Genomic DNA, 17603 nt, shown 5'->3' with positions numbered 1-17603 from the left:
GTTTCTGCTATGTCAGTATTGTGTTGTAGGTCTGCCTGCGATCAGCGGAGAGACTTTTTTCAAATGCAAGACCGGCTTGCATTCATGCCTCGATGGTGCAAAACCGCAAAACACCAACTTTAGCTGACCACCACTATTCCGTCGAGAAGGGTTTAAACCTGGATACCCAGGACGAGAGTCCAGCACGATGAATGAGTAATTCAATAGAAACCCGGAAGCAATTATTCTTCTTAATATTCGTTCATTCTCTGATCATGTGACTAAGTCTTGGGGCAAAGACAGAAACGCCCACGCTGTGTATCTTGATTCCCAGAAGGCATTCGATCGGGTCCAACATGGCTAATTTTTGAAGGGTTTACATAAGATTGGCATTGGGGAGCAACTTGTTGAGCTAGATATAATCGTGGTTGCGAAATAGGTGATACAGGGCTATGATCAACGGGAGTTTTCTGAATGAACATGACACAAGTGGATTTCCTCAAGAAAGTGTCTTCGGTCCCATACGTTTTTCACTTTTTATCGAGAGCTCGATTAGAGTATAAATGGTATTGTTAGCAAATTCGAAGATGATGTGAAGGTAATGGGGGATGTCGGGAATCCAAGCGGTAGGGAGATGCTCAAGATGAACTTGAATATATTTGCTGCATGGGTTAATGAATTAAGGATGAGGTCTAGAGTTGACAAATGCACGGTCCATCATTTTAGATTGAACAATCCACGTTCAACTTACGAGTTAAATATGGTAAAAGTATTCCGGATGCTAATGGGATCACAGATTTGGGAATTCTCATTGACGAGCGATTAGGGTTTTCTGAACGCTGTTCCATGGTGGTAAAAAAAAACAGAGTGCTGAGTTTGATTCCTAAAAAGGTCTCTTTGCTGTCTCCTAAAATGATCCTTCCACTTTCATGGGCTTCATCCGTCTTGGACTGGATGTCGTAAAGTTTTGGGGGATGTAGACTTGGTTGAGAGGGGGTGCAGAGAAGATCTACTACGCGTGTTGTTGTTGGTGCACTAGGCTTGAGCTAGATACACTCGATTTTCTGTCCGATGTAGGTGTCCGAGAGGGGGTGATTGAATTATTTAAAATTTCCAACAGATATGACCAAGATTGACCATGAGTCTTTAGTACACTGTCACTCGATATTTCGACAAGAAGGCACTAGTATCGATTTGTGAGGCGCAAGTTGATATGCCGCGGGGAAATTTTATCTAACAGTGTTGAATAAATGGAATAGCTTACTACCGGTTGTCGTAAATTCTACCACAATATTGGAACGTCTAAAAATAAATATAATATTTAGAATGGGATGCATCGGGAAGATATCCATACTTAGATAAGACGACCAGAATTTTTCACGGGCAGTGTTTTTATTTTATTATAATCATTAGGTGTTTTTTTTTTAGTTTTATTCCATTATGATAATTTATTACTTTATTATTATGATTAATTCATTATCATAGTTTTTTTTCGTAATAATTACACTTTTCTGTGTTGCTGTATTTTCGCTTTGTCATCCGTATTTGGTTAATCTGTACAACCACCTCCTTGGCTAATCTGTCTCTTGTGTGTGTTTGTGTGTGCGTGTGTGTTTTGTTTTTTTCTCGTGAACTGTATATTCTCATATTATCCAATTTATTGCTCATTTAAGCTCAAATACGAAGTTTTGGAATGAAAGTTCTGGATTTTCCCACTTGTATTTTCTAGATGTTTCATTCAATTTATTTGACGTTGAAGGAAATTCTGACACCTCTTTATACCCAAGAGAATAAAATTAAATTAACGTAATTCCCCAGAGTAAATGAATATTTATGAACATACGTGATTTCATTCCACGTACGAATTTGTCACATAACGTTCAATGAAAAGCAATTTACTACATCAGAATCTTCTAATTAATCCATTAACTGTCCTCAAAAAGAGTAAAGTGGGCACGTATATTTCTATATTTCAAGAGTATACCAAATTAGTTTGTGTCACATTTTCTTCTAATTCTTGACGTTACTGAATCGTTTGAGGAGCTTATTTTGATAAGGGAACATTTCCACTTTTTTTTCGAAATGCCCTTTTCAACGGTTTCTGAATCTTTGGGGTGATATCTGTTGGATTATCCAATAGGGTTTATGCAAATGAGGATATTTTTGGTAGGAATTACATATAGAGATAGAATAATAAGTTAATCGTTCCTACTAAAAGAGAACATATCCACCTTGCTCATTTACTTCGGTATTTTGCATTCAAAAGGAAACATAACGAAGGGATTGTTCTATAGGCCGATAGAATAGGTCTCTTTCGATAACAGACACCTATAGCATATACAATTTTGTTCACACACTAGACGTGTACGTTAATGTATAGTAAAAAATATTGAATCTCGTCGATGTAATTCGTGCAAAAAGTGTTAGTTAAAGGAAGTACCCGCAACGGGATTGTCCGTTATGGGAGTTTCCACTGCAGAATGATTGGCTTTCTTATGTTACTCACGAAATTGCAAGGGTACCTTCCTTAGCTAGGTGAAACTTCACAAGTGAACAGATGGCGTAGAAATTTCGAAATTTTCAGACTCAGCCAACTGAGTAATTTTGATCAAAAGGTAACATTTCCGCCAACTTTCTTTTAGTGTTTTAAATATTCTTAAACCATCCTCGCATGTTATCTGTTGGGCTATTTTCCCCATTTTTATAACGCAGCTGGAGTAAATTTATTTTCTTCGAAAAACTTGTTGTTTTTTCTTTTTGCTGTAAATTTAGTAATTGTGGAAATGTCCTCTTTTGAAAATAATCTACTAATCTATATAGTTCTATTTTGTGAATTTATCTTTCACCCATGTTAAAGAACAAAATATCCATATGATTTACGGCAATGAATTTTGGTTGATATATATTCTAAAAAGAAATGGATAAAAAAATATTTTCATATATTGCAATTTAATTGAGAATATCTTACAAATGTTCAACGTTTCTAATGTTCAGAAGAAAAACTTATATCGATACGATTATTTTACAGAATCGTCTGAAAAGTTCTCAGATGACGAAAATACATAAGCATGATGAATATGATTCTTAGTGAAATATTTGCACGCAAGGCTTTGTATTCAAACTCCAAAATGAAACCTGAGTTACGTATTTTGATCAACACATGATCCAGCCTATAATGTTCATTTACCATGGCCCTGTCACCATATGTGAATTCGGATCGATGATGAATAGCAAACATCATTCTGCTAATATTTATTATTGCTTTCAACCGATGGCCTACTGCAAGCCGAACTCCCTTGTGGGGAGTCTTGCCTGCAAGTAACTAGAGAAATGAATGTCCTTCTTATCTCGGAACTGCACATGCAGTATACGTAGAAGTTCATTGCATAATTTGATAGCTCTAAAATATTCGCTGCAGCACGAAACACTTGAAAACCGAAGTTCAGTTCCTTGTCGTCGCTATTCAGAATCGTAAGCACTGCCGCGGGGGTCATACTAATGAAGAACAGCACTACTATACCCGCCAGGAGTATAATCAACCTCTGCTCTTCTCTGAACTTCTTGCTGCATTCTCTTGGTTGCGCAGTTTGTGATGAGCCCGAGATACTGGGGGCACTTAACAAGTCCCGCCGTTTTTTTAGGGTCTTGCGGAATGTGACGATTATAGCGGTGTTCAATATGGCCAGTATGATCACAGGTCCGATTCTCACTATAATCTCTTTGACCATCAGGTAAATTTTAAAAATTGGATGTTGAACCACTTCTAAGTTATGGCATGCGATGTAACCAGTTCTATCGCTGCGCTGAATGTCCACTTGCACTGGCTTCTTTTGGAAACACACCGGGATGTAAAGTAGCAACGCAAACACATACGCGGCAGTGATGGATCTTTTGGCTCGTTGTTCGTTGTGGACCTCTTTGAATCGGGTCGGTAAACAGACGGAAAAATATCTGTCTATCGTAAGAGCGACTACGAGGAATACACTACTTGCCATTAGGCCATTGACAAGAGGCATTTCCATATGTGCGTAGTAAACTGCAGCGGCGTATGACCGTGGTTGCATTCCATGCAGACGTAGCATGGAAGTGAAGCTCACTAGAAGTGTTGACAGGTCCGAAATTGCCAACCACGTAAGGTATACAAAAGTTACACCTTTGAGGTTGGGTCTGGTCAATACCACCAAATTCGTCAGATTTCCGAGTATTCCTAAAGCGATGATGATGGAACTGACGATACCGTAAGCCACAAACTTCAGATTCTCGACTTTGACAACTGACGGGTCAGTGGAGTCTTCAGAAACTGATGGCGATGAAGAATCGTATAGGCTGGAATTCGGATTCATACTGTAGTTGAAAGAAACGTTCACAAGCTGTTGATCGAAAGGTGGACAGTCACCCATCTTGTTCCTGTCTTTGGCTGAAAAAAAAATGTTCCACATTGAAATCCGATTTGAAAAGGTTCACATCATAAATTACTATCTTTTCCCTTCCAAAATACAAATAGCAATGGAAATTACATAATGATATACGTATACAGCGCTGTCCCAAATTGTGAACAAAGTGGTTATCCCTTCCACCATTGAATTAAGAAACAAACTTTCAATTAGAAAGAAGTTTTAAAACGGTGTGGGATTACTCAAAATATCTGAAATTTTCAGAGAAGTCGTATATGTACATAAAAAAAAACGAAATATTTCTTTTTATGTAGAACCCTGCGTGCTAAAACTTCCAACTACAAATGCGGCTGTGAAAAGTCATTCGAAAAAAAAATTCAGATTTTTAAATGCAATATTAACGGATATATTTGACGTTGAACTTTTCAGCATTCATTGAAAATTATTGATGGTATGGTTCAACTATGAAACTTAAAATCCAAAACTGAAGATAATTTATAATTCTCGAAATAATAGTGAAAAAATGTAGGGAGCTTTGTGTTATTTATTGGGTATAAAATACAATAAATGAGTTCGTTCTATCCTTAAAAATGATATCTTCCATGCTAATGAAAACTTGCCAACGCAGTGATAAGATTATCTCTCTCTCGACCAATATTGCATTTAAAATATAAAAAAAAATTTGCAATTGACTTTTCAAAGAAGGATCAACATTGGATCAACAACAGGAAGTTCTAGCACACAGGGACTGTATAAAAAGATAATTTATCTATTTTTATATTCAGGGTGATTATAAAAAAACTATCCCGACATATGGGCCCCTAACTATCATACCATTCACAGAAACTGAATGAAATTTTGGTATAAGGTATTTTGATGTATGCGCTCAAGAATGATATGGAAAACAACAGTGTCACTCCAACAGTTACGGTTACAGTGAGAAAATTTCGAAAATATCAAATGGCAACACCAAGTTTTTTGTATTGGAATGTGATCTCCATTGTGAAAAACCCTAAATAGCGTTCGAACGGCAACTGTAGCATGAAAATCACCGGCGGTAGATAGGCTAAAAGTGAGGACAACCAATAAGGACAGAGAAGCAGCATAAAATAAAGCATTTTATTGTGTTTCACAAATTTTCCACGTGACCTTGTGGAGGACTAATCAGGCTGGGATCTCAGCCGAAGAAACGCTGTGACGAATGAAACGAACATTAATGCTCTGGTGCACGGCAAAGTCCTTTTTACTTTTTCCTTGCCTAGCTCCGGGGATTTTCGTGCTACAGGTGCCATTTCAACGCTATTCAGTGTTTTTCAGTATGGAGATCGCATTCCAATACAAAAAACTTGGTGTTGCCATTTGATATTTTCGAAATTTTCTCACTGTAACCGTAACTGTTAGAGTGACACTGTTGTTTTCCATATCATTCTTGAGCGCATACCTCAAAATACCTTATGCCAAAATTTCATTCAGTTTCTATGAATGGTATGATAGTTAGGGGCCCATATGTCGGGATAGTTTTTTTTATAATCACCCCGTATATGTACAACCCCTCAAGCAAATTTTGAGATTTCAATTAGCTGCACGTCATATTAAAAAACTTTTTTGTGATTGAAAGTGTATTTCTAAAGTCAACGGTTGCAGAAATATCTTCTGTGCGAATGCATTTCGGGAAAACAACTTTGTTAGAGTTTTTTTCAATATTTCATTTATTATGAAAATTTTAAAGAAAAGTACATGAAAACAATTCATTAAAAATTCGGTCGTACATTGAGTAAGAAGTTTCGTAAAAATCATAAAGAAAAAAAAATAAAGCAACTTGTGACATATTTCAGTTGTTTTTGAAAAATTCACAAAACTTTCACACAAAAGTATATTTTCTTACTAGAATCTCTATTTTTCTCAGTCCAAAATATTTTTGTGCGAAAAAGAGATGAAACGCCGCAACACAATCTTTCTATGTGGCATTTATTTTTTCTTCTGACAATATGAATACAGGACTGAAGTTCATATATACACACACACAGAGATTACATCAAACCAATCTCGAAAAAACGCAAACTTTGGATCTCTTTACTATTTCTCGAAAGGAAGAAGAAAATATTTTCAACTTTGAAACTTCTTGTGTATAAAACAACATTTGCGACGTACTCCTGAATTTTCCATGGCCCAGACTGTTATGCAAATTTGAATAAAATAGTGATGGCTATGTACCGCATGTATTTCAATACAGAGAAAAATGTCTGCTCTGACATTTTCTAAGGTTCACGGGAAATATAAATGTTGAGTTATCGTCAGTTCATACTTCTATACAAAGGTTTTTTTAACAGCTAGCTTATGCGAAGATATATTTTGGAAAGAGAGAAAATTCAACTGCCCTTGCGGGGAATCGAACCCACGCCCTAGACCACTAGACTACAGAGGTAACGAATATCTCAACATTTCCTTGGAGCTCGCGTGCACTGAACGGGAACGTATATGGACGGTCGGATCTAACTCAGGCCAAAGCTCACAATTGCTGCCAATGTCACCAGATGGCGACTTTTCCGAGGATTGAGTTCAGTGCACGCGAGCTCCAAGGAAAGATTCCGATATTCGTTTCCTGTCTAGTCTACTGTCTAGACCGTTCACCCGGAAAGTGAAAGGACGTGGGTTTGATTCCCCGCAGGGGCCGTTGAATTTTTTTTTCTCTTTCCAAAATATATCTTCGCATCAGTCAGCTGTTAAAAAACCTTTTTATGGATAGCGGAGAGTGACATCACATCCTCGGATTCATTCTTCTAGTCTAACATCATCTGAGGAAATATTACTCCAAACCGAATATACTATTTTCCACATTTATCTGAGTTAAAGTTTGGTTTTAAATACTAAATTGTGAACACAAAAATTCACAAAATGAATGCAGCGAAAGTCCGTTATAAAGAGTACGGCTTATAACGAGAATCTCGCTGAACGAGTGATTTGCAAGTGACTGTAAAATAGCTAATGTTAAATACAGTAGAAAATGTCTTTTGCGGTCACCTGTGGGTCGAAAAAACTCGTCCGTAAAGCCTGTAAACCGTTAATGAGGGGGTTTGATGTGCTTTTATTATGCATAGAGGAAATTATTATTTGTCCGTAAGAGGGGGTGACCGCATCTGAGGGGGTGGCCATTAAGAGGTGCTTCACACTATGTAAAAATATTCGGTTATGGGAGGGTTGAAATTTAGGAAGCATTCGCTGTAACGCCAGGATAATTCTCAAACACATTAGATTTTCCTTCTCGCTCTTCAAAGATCATCAAGGACTGAACCTAATGACACTTATCACGTCACACGGACCTCGTAAAAATTACTCAGAGTTAAGTGTAAGAAAGAATGGGCACAGAAAATGCACAGAGACCAAGGGACCAGAACTTGCAATGCAACACCATTTACGAATGACTGAAAAAAATTTCCGAATGACAGGGAAATGTAGCGAGCCCATACAACTTTGGAAGTTAGCTGTGATATAATAATTGAGATTTTTTCTTTTTTATTTAGTCTACTGTGTGTTCGACATTAAATCACTTAGATTATGCGAAATTCTATGCAAAAATATCTTTGAAAACTGTTGTAAGACCAAACATTAATTGGATGACTAAAGGGAGTTTTGTTCACACACACATTCATTTACATCAGAATATAACCATTTGAAGAACGTCGTAAAATGCATATAAAAAATAGCAATTTCCCACAACTTCATAACCTTACAAAGAAAAAAATCGTTATTCGTGCTTATAAAAAGGAACTCGTTATAACGACAATTTTAATCGTGATTGTGAATTGTCGTTATAACAAGATTTTCCTGTATATTGACTAATTTAAAGCCAACTGAAATAGACGTTCTGTAACATGCGTTGTGCATGTTACAAAATTATCGATTATAACAGATATTATTGATAGAACGTATATTATTGAACATGCGATGCAAGAGATAGAGTTGCTTTCAGAATAACAAGATTTAGGTGAAAAAAGGTAAAAAGAATTTATATTATCTATCTGCATTATATCTGAAAAATGATGAAGATAATGTCTTGTTCGATCCAATTTCACTCAAATAGAAAATATGACATTATTATTAAAAAATTCTGATAGAAGGTTATAAGCATATCACATAGCAAAAGAAATATTTTTAGTTTCCGTCATATTATATGTGATAAAAAAAACCTGAAAAAAATTTGAACAGGAAAATGCTTCAAACGAAGTGTCACGAAATCCAATTATGCAAAGAGGTTTCACGCAAAAAAATTTTTTGTTCTTTCCAAAACAGCATAAATTCTGGGAATAACAATAAAATTTATTACAATGTTCGATGAGATAAATTTCTTTCACGACATTGAATTATTTTATATTTTTCTATTCCTACATTAGAATGATATTTTTGTTTTCTATTTTAGAATCATACTTTAATCTTGTTGCTTCACTCGAAACTTCACAGAATGCAGAAAAAAAAGTATTCTTTTTTTAAAAGTTTTTAAGCAGCAAACTGTCGTAAATGATAGAAGAAACGATGTATAAATTTCTCAAAGAATTATACATAGTTATCGTATTAAGTATTATATGTTTATATATTCCCTTACGAATTTAAAGAAGTCTAATATCTCTATCGAAGAAAAAAAATATATATATATAAATAAGTCAACGTATTTAAATAGAATTTATCATAGTTATATATTCAGCTATGATACATACTATTTAAATAGGTTGTCTGGCATTTGTAAGTTACAATAACAAATAAATGAGTATCCTTTTGAATCACAATATTACGTGAAATTATTGAAAAGGATCAAATGTATACAAATTTTGCTTCGAAAATGATTCGTCTGGTGAAATCGGTATTTTGCATTTTTACATCTATAACGTTGTGTGTGTGTGTGTGTGTGTGTGTGTGTGTGTGTGTGTGTGTGTGTGAATTGTATTGACAATTGAATTGTGATTGTTTCGAGACTGAATAATCATTTGAGAATCTTTAATAAAGAATATCAATTAAATAATATTGAATATTTTAATCATTAAGAATCTCAGCCAAATAAACATACATAAAAGAAATTTCAGTTTTCTTCCGCGCTTAGCAATTCGTATTGAACTTATAATTGACGTACAGATTAGTTAATATAATCTAGATATTGTTGATACCAAATCTATGTTTAATAAACTGTTTGATATTTCCAATACGGATGCGTTTTTTTTTTTTTTGAAAAATGAAAAAAAAACCAAGCACATCAATATTTTGCCTTGTTTGACTGCTTAGTAGGGGGGGGGGGGCGCAACTTCAGGCCCGCGAGACAAATGCCGCCCGCAAGATGTCTTCCGGTAAACAATTATCAATGCATACAGCATTGTAAATGCCTACCTAGGCTGTCCATATTTCCTTCATAAAATTATGGGAAATCGTAAAAATCTATAGGTAATGAATATTAAATCTTTTAAATTCTATTCTAAGTCGTCGTATATGTTTTTGTGTTTTAATCTGTCAATTTATATTTCTGTCCCATTCTATTCAGAAGGTTTTGACGTTTTGGTTTTTAATTTGTATATTTTATGTCCTTCATTTTGCTTTTCAATCTTATAATTTAAGCGCTTTTACTTTTAATCCTAGTCTTAATGTGTTGTGTTTATATTTGTCATATTACTTTATTTTCATATGTTTACTTTGAAGTTTTGTATGTTTTAGTTGTTAACATATACATATATATATATATATATATATATATCTTTTTAGCTCCGTATATTACCGAGAGTGTTTTTGCTTGTATCGCTGTGAAATTACGATCGCTGCGGCGAACTTGCCGTATGCCTGTAAGGTGGGAAGGCAGAGCATATTGATATGCGAGAAATCGGGATCCATGCTGCCAACTTGTTAAAGGCAGTTTAAGTTGACAGTCACAGCCAAAAATATTTTCGAGATGTAAGTGTCAAAATACAGCCAAAAAATTGTCAAATTCAAGGAAAGTTGTTATATGCAGCCAAATCCAGGAAACATCTGGGCAATACGCCACTAACCAGGTTGAAGGCCTGACAAGGCAAAAAGTTAATACATGATGTGAGCTGTTGATAATTTTGTAGCTAGTAAAACATTCTAACATTCAGTAACACAAAATTAGACACATCTTGAAAGAGGCAACTACTGAGGAAGCTTTGAGATAGACAAATAAAACCGTTCACAATCCTGGATTGATGAAGGCATTGAAAATAGAACGAATTTGTACCAACGACGACTATTTACCCTTTTTCTATTGGCGATTTGTCAAATGTCGACCGTGAAAACCAGATCATGTATGAAAACAAAATTTTCTTGCCTGTGTTCTTCTAAATAGAAGTACGTATTTCTCGCGATCACCCATCTCACGATATCTTCTACGTCCTCAACGTTTGAGCATTCATCTATGTTAACTAATAATTACTCAAGAAAGACATACTATCTATACAAACTTACAACTACTCAATACTTTATACTAACTCAACTTTATACTATACAAACTTACGTGTTACAGTATTCCAAACATTTACGGTATTTCAAATCTACGTTTTTATGAGAACAATCCATGATGCATGAATCTTAATTCTGTTGAAAATCCGAAAGTTACGAGCACGTAATAAGAAATCGAATCTGGGACTCGGTGTTTGAAGCGAAACAGGTCTTATCGGAGAGAGATATATAAAATTAAAGTATAATAATACAACGACGAAACTGCTTTACGGCACAGTATGAAAGCTAACGGACGAGAATATCCTTATCTTTCAGATTTTTTTGGTGACTGCGGCTGAATGAGCAAACATCTCTGCGTTGTACGAGCAGATAAGAGGTCTCGGGATAAAAAGTTCAGCCTGAGAGCTATACTGATAGTAAAAGCAAACTGTTTGTCTTAAGATTTGAAACCACGTTTTCTACGGTAAGTGCGACCAAATGAAAGATACTTTTGCACACACGTATGAATTATATATAGGCTTCAATTGATACGACACACAGGTTTACGTTGAAAAGATAAGGTTTTCTTTCTCAAGAAAGAAAAATAAATAAAAAAGTTGAGTCTGAAACACTCCATTACTTCATATTCCTCGATTTTTGTACGTATTGGTAAATATTCATGATTTTAATTTTTTTTTCAGGTGCCATAGATAAGAATTCAAAACTAAAGAAACATCCGTATGTTTATGTCTGGGCTGCTGAAAACTGTTCGACATTCACCCTGAATAGAATTCGTGTTTGAATCCTGAATAAAATATTTTCTCGAGAGTTCTTTTGTAAATAAAAATGTCACAAAGATTTACATGAGAAATGTGGAAAAACATATATCTTTCGATATGTTCCGACTGGGATATTTAGATGAAATTTCACACAGAATCATAAACAATAGCAATTCACAAAATGAAAATGTTTTCGATGCCGAGTTTCATTTGAAAGAACGTCTTTTCAATGTTTCTAAATAAAAAAGGAAAATATTCTTGGAAATATTTTCGGATTAGTTTGTTCGTGGAAGTGTTTTATTACGGAAATGCCGTGACCGAATATTTCCCTTAATACTTTGAATGCAGAAGGAAAAAAGAATCCATCTATTCAAATGCTTAAATGAAACAGAAAAAAAAGTTTCCCCCAAAGTTTACATGAGGGAAATAATTCGAGAGACAAAGCTGTGATAATTCAAACAAAGGACGACAACATGAAAGAAAACTACGAGTTTTAGGTACATGCTAAAGTGAATTTTAATTTCGGATATTTATTCGCTTCATGTATTGCTGCAATTGATTATTTCAAACTGAACTGAATTAGCTGAACTTCCAGAGGGTAAATTAGATTTTTGATTTACGGTATAAAAAAAAAATACCTGATGTTAGTTATTCCTGTCTACTCTTACAGAGAAAGCGGAAATTAGCTCGTTCTCGAAAGAGACATGCGAGAGGAAACTTTAAAGTTGATACATCACGGAATTAAGGGAGAAGAAAGACCACTATGGATAGGAAATAAAATGTTATGCTTTCCACGTTAAACTTGAATTCAGGGATGAACTCGGTTATAACAATGTATAAAAAGGTACTACGGAATTGTGTCTTTGAACCTAATTTGAAAGATATTTTTCGTATAAATATATGATCAGACGCTATCATGTGTTTATTCACCATTCTTATTACCATTTGCGAAATATCTCATCTAACTTTATGATTTGTGTTTCGGCAATTATGAAGCACAAATAGCCTCCTTAAAACCATATAATTTCGTCAACGACGAGCCCCCAAAGAGCTTTATGTATTCTGTTTCTCCTAAGAACATGTTTCCATCGTTTTCCCCTACCTATCAGTTCAACTGCCGGTGTGTGGAGTCAACTTTTGTAAAAGAATAATAATAACAGATCGAGAGAGAGACGTTGTTTGAAATATATTTTTTCCCTTTCTCTTTGGGAAAGTATAGTATTATGCGTACAGTATAAATAATAGAAAAGATGGAGTGCTTCCATTTTTATTTTTCAGTTTTTTTTTTCTCAGAAAGAGGAGTGGATAGCACCATCACACACACACACACACCTATATAGAATCATATAAAAAATATTTTCCCTACGTCATACGGCGATTTCCAACCAATGGAGTTGGGTGGGAATGAAGGCACCATCTACCGGCAGCCGCCCCTGGCTCGGTAGGCAAAGAATGTGATTCTGATGTTCTTTCGCCGGATTCGAACCAGTGGACCTTGACGGTACTCTTCATAGTGGAAGACGAGCATTTTAATACTGCGCCACTAGGGTGCCAGCGAGTTCAACTGTTCCAGCCATGACGCTGAATCGGGAATTTTTAAAAACGGTACAAGGTTAAGCTTAAATAAAATAATTCCGAAATCATAAAAGCTTTTACACTTCTTCTTTGAGATAGTCTTTGTATACACAGATGCAAAGTACATCTTTGAAATCAGAATTGGTGATGAATACTACAATCAAGAGTATTCAGAAATATATATTTCAAATGTGTCGAAGTGCGTTTTTAAAGTGAATGAGGCCTCTAGATAAAATTTACGAATTTTCTTCGAATAAAAGACAAATCGAAAATGGTGGCAAAGAATTTACGGCCTAAAAAATTAAGTATCCCGATCTCATCTCCGTAACGATAATTGTATCATTTGTGAATTCCTAAAACAAAAGAAAAACTTTCGAATATAGAATAATATCATTTGAACAATAATCGAAAATCATGAAAGAAATCAAGATTTTTTATTTTCATAGTTATGAATAGGCAAAAACATGATAATATATAGGGTGCATAGGAAAGTCCCTTTACGCTGGAATAACTAATAATCGTTGATTCTAGAAGGATACTTTAAATTTGAAAAAACATGCAGACAACGTGTTGACCTCAAATACGTCATTTATACTGCAAGGGATTGCATAGTTATTAAAATAAAAAAATAAAAAATTTTATCTGGTCAATTTGTCCAAAACAACCCAATAAGAAAGTTCTTGCCCTGTCTATTCTAAGCCCAAAAAACAAGTTTTTATGCGCAGTATTTGCTTAGACATTTGAATTCATGAACTGCTGAAAATGAGTGAGGTGAGATGGAGTGTAGAATGAGCTTGTTCATTAGTTTATATGGTTCTTTCCTTCATTTTCAGCGATTTTCGAATTCAAATATCTAAGTGAATATTTCACTTAAAAATATAGAACTATTTTACGTGGGCTTAAGAGAAACCGAGAGAAAAACTTTCTAATTGGGTTTTTTTATAACAGAGTGGCCATATAAAAAAAGTTTGCTTTCATTTTTAGTAACTATATCACTCCTTCCGCTGTGAATGGCATATCTGAGGTCTACAAGTTTTATTTTGACACTTTTTCAAAATAGAAGTATGCCTCTAAGATCAACGATTCGCGAGTTAGTTCAGGATCAAGAGACTTTCCTACGCACCTTGTATAATTAATTTGTTGAGGTCAAATATACTGAGAATGTTTCAGAAAAATAACATAAAAACGAAAGCCAAAGTAGAAAAGTATTTTGCTACATTCGACAAGCTATTTCCATCGGCATAAACGATCGTTTATAGACGGCATTACCCACGTATGATTGCCGAGGTAAACTGAGTACAGTAAAATCTCTCTTTTGCGGACACCGGTGCTACAAAAAACTTTGTCCGTAAAAGAGGGGTGACTGTTTATCAGAGATGTGAAATGCGACATTATATAAGGAGAAATTATTATTCGGCCTTAAAAGAGGGCTGACCGCATCTGAGAGGGCTGTTCGTTAAGAGGGGGTTTTACTGTATAATAAACTAACCTCCGCATAATGTAAACAACTACCCTGTAACATAAATAACCTGCTTATAATATGAAAAGTAAAAGCCTTCCTATATATAACATAAATGACCTACCTATAAAATATAAACAACTTGTCTATAATATACTTAAATAAGCTGCCTAATATAAACTAATGAGTTTGAGATGTCATGCAATTTTAAACATTCATGCTTTCTGAAATAGAAATAATTCACAGGACACATTGTTCATTGATTTGGATTATTCGAAACGATAACCCAAAATTGTGAAAATTTTGTGTATTGTTGTTGTTTAAGTTTTCAATTAAAAAACAGTCCGATTGTTGGAATTACATTCTAATTGTTTTGAAAATTCTCTCTTGCGAATACTTACTATTCAGTCTCTTTTACCAATATAAAATTTTACGTAGGAAAATTTTCTTCGATGCATATAGTGGAATATTGATGCAGTGCGATCGATTATTTTGAAATATGTCAGATGGCATCACCGTTCCTTTTTTTTATACTTTTTTTTTCTCTTCCACTCGATTTCCTGTTTACTACATTTTCCAATAAAACGGAACCGATGTTCTCCAAGGGAAAAAGTTTAGATACTAAATCGGGAGAAAGCAAGTGCATTGCTTTGTTTTTCCTCCATCGAAACTTTTTCTTTTTCTCATTACTTACCTTATTTATCGATTTTTTGTGCATCGTATTTCTATCTTGTTGTGCCCGCATTACATAATGCTTTGTCTGGAAATACACGAAAGAGGAAACTCTATACTTTAAAAGGAATAGAAAATCAGCAAGGGATTATAAAGGTTGCCCCGATAGAATGCTAAGTTACAAATTTCTGACATAATACAACTCAGATATCTTGACGCTACTTCAGACACATCTCTATCGAGAACTAAATTCTTATTCAAGTGAAATATGTCGATGAATTTCACTGCACTTATAATGATGAATTCAGCTATGATGTCAATTTTCCCAATATTTCAGAAGAAAATTTGATTGTCACATTCGGGTTACGATTTCACGTTAAAAAAAATGGGTTGAGTGTATTGAAAATCGAGAAAGATCGATTGAAAACTCTCAAACTTTAAAATTCAAAGTTTGGGACTTTTCAATCGAATTTTCTTGATTATCAATACAATCAAACTGTGTAGGTTATAACGACATCGAAGATTCCACGAAATTTCGCCCGGGTCAATTAAGCACTCCGCAACTGCTTAGCGGAACTGAGTCGCAGGCCACTTACGTACTCTGGAACTGCTTCGTGAGTCACTCAATGATGTGTAAATATGCCGCGAGTCATTTCAGTGGTGGGGAACTGTATCACAGACTGCTCAAATGATCTGAAACTGTGTCACGTGCTTTCATCTTTCATTCAAACGAAGCAAACTTTAGTCTATCATCGCTTTTACTACCGATTGAGATGTGGCGCGTGTGCACCTAACAGTCCTAGTGCGTATATAGTGTTGTGTGAGAGTACTTTGTGCTGCCATCTATATTTCAAATCGTGAGTAAAATTTTATGATTAAATATTTTCAGCGTTGTGGGGTCTTTTTCACTCTGTGGCTAGAATTTTCAGCTGGGAAGATCGGCTCGCATTGACGCCACGAAGTTGGGAACAACAGAAAACCAACTTCAGCCGACCACGACTTGGGTTCGAGCCATACGACTTCACCAACTCTGACCTTTCCGCAATATTGCAATTTACTGTCATTAATAAGATGGGTTGGAGATGAAGGCACTGTCTATCGGTGGTCACTTCAAGCTCGTTAAGGGAAATATCTATATCGGGTTTGAACCTGGGACCGTGACCAACCTTAAAATGTTCGTGGTGTACGAATATTTTACCACCACGCCATACGGACAAAGACCTGTACTGTCAATTCTAGCAAAGTTTAACAAAAAACTTGATAGTCACATTCGGTCTATGATTCCATGTTAAAAAAAATTGGTTAAATGTAATGAAAATCAAGAAAGCGATTAAAAACTTTACAAATTTAAAGTTTTGGAGTTTTGAATCAATCCTTTCTTGATTTTCAATACAGTCAAACTATGTAGGTTATATCTAGGTTATGGTTAACGGTAGGTTATATCTATCGAAGATTCTGCGAAATTTTGTCGTTATGACCGAGGTGCCGTTACAACCGAGGTTTACAATTTCAACACATTTTTTTTTACAATCATGTAATGTGCAGGAAGTCGTTTTTTATGAGGAAACTGAGACACTAGAATCATAGGATAATACGGGATATCGCTGATTCTCACCAAAAAAAAAAATTCCCATTGTCAGTGAAATCGCTGAATATTGCTGAAAAATAGCCCTTGGCAAGAAATGCTGCACTTCAGCATATTGGCAGCGATTTGAAATGGTATTAGCAGGGGAAAAAAATTAGCATGTCAAAGATATAAGCTGAATATTTATAGTTATACTCATTACAACACAATTTATAAAATATACTAATTACCTTCATCCAAGATTCTAAGTCCGTAAAAATTTCAACAATGAATAATAACCGAAAAAAAAAAAACGGTTTTCAGGGTTAGCATCGCTAGGTCACAGGTATTTTTTCACAGGAAAATAACTAAAAAACTGCCGATAGGTGGCGCTGACGTACACAATTCAAAGAAAAGATATGCAAATAACGTACAGAATGCCTCCAAATCGTTTATTACGGCAGCATGCGTTTGTTCCACATGATCACCACCACAGGAGATAACACATTGCAGCCGAGTCACAAATCCAACAATAGCAGAGTGCAGCAAGGCCACATACACGGTTTACAACGGTCAACTCTTTGTGGATTAGGAGCTCAAGTTCTTATAACCGTCTCATTTGAATATTTCCACCAGAGTCGCTCGTACCAGCGCCACGTATCAGCTGTTCTTTGAGTTTTTTTCCCCTTCTTAAAAATATTCCCGTGACTTAGCGATGCTAACCCTGCAAACCGTTCTTATTTCGGTTATTT

At 35.1% G+C, this 17603-nt stretch overlaps 1 protein-coding gene across 3 annotated transcripts in view; it reads right to left on the bottom strand.

Annotated features, from left to right (window-relative positions):
- Window positions 1-2915: 2915 nt before the first annotated feature.
- The window catches only part of LOC149076272 (putative G protein-coupled receptor AH9.1), a 43517-nt gene continuing 28829 nt past the window's right edge, over window positions 2916-17603 (bottom strand). For 2 of the 3 annotated variants that reach the window (XM_089245516.1, XM_089245514.1), the window contains one exon: window positions 2947-4396. In XM_089245516.1, coding sequence (XP_089101642.1) covers window positions 3225-4379 — 1155 coding nt within the window. In that variant the 5' untranslated portion in view covers window positions 4380-4396 and the 3' untranslated portion in view covers window positions 2947-3224. Of the gene's footprint in view, window positions 4397-10878; window positions 11132-17603 lie in introns of those variants that run through there. The other variant, XM_089245513.1, reaches the window with a different exon arrangement.

The sequence above is a fragment of the Pholcus phalangioides genome, unplaced genomic scaffold (assembly GCF_987345545.1).
Source record: "Pholcus phalangioides strain wild (caught in Gottingen) unplaced genomic scaffold, Ppha-v1.0 ptg000015l_1, whole genome shotgun sequence".
Classification (NCBI taxonomy): Eukaryota; Metazoa; Arthropoda; class Arachnida; order Araneae; family Pholcidae; genus Pholcus; species Pholcus phalangioides.
Note: the sequence above shows the minus strand (reverse complement) of the source record. Positions and strands in the feature narration are given on the sequence as shown.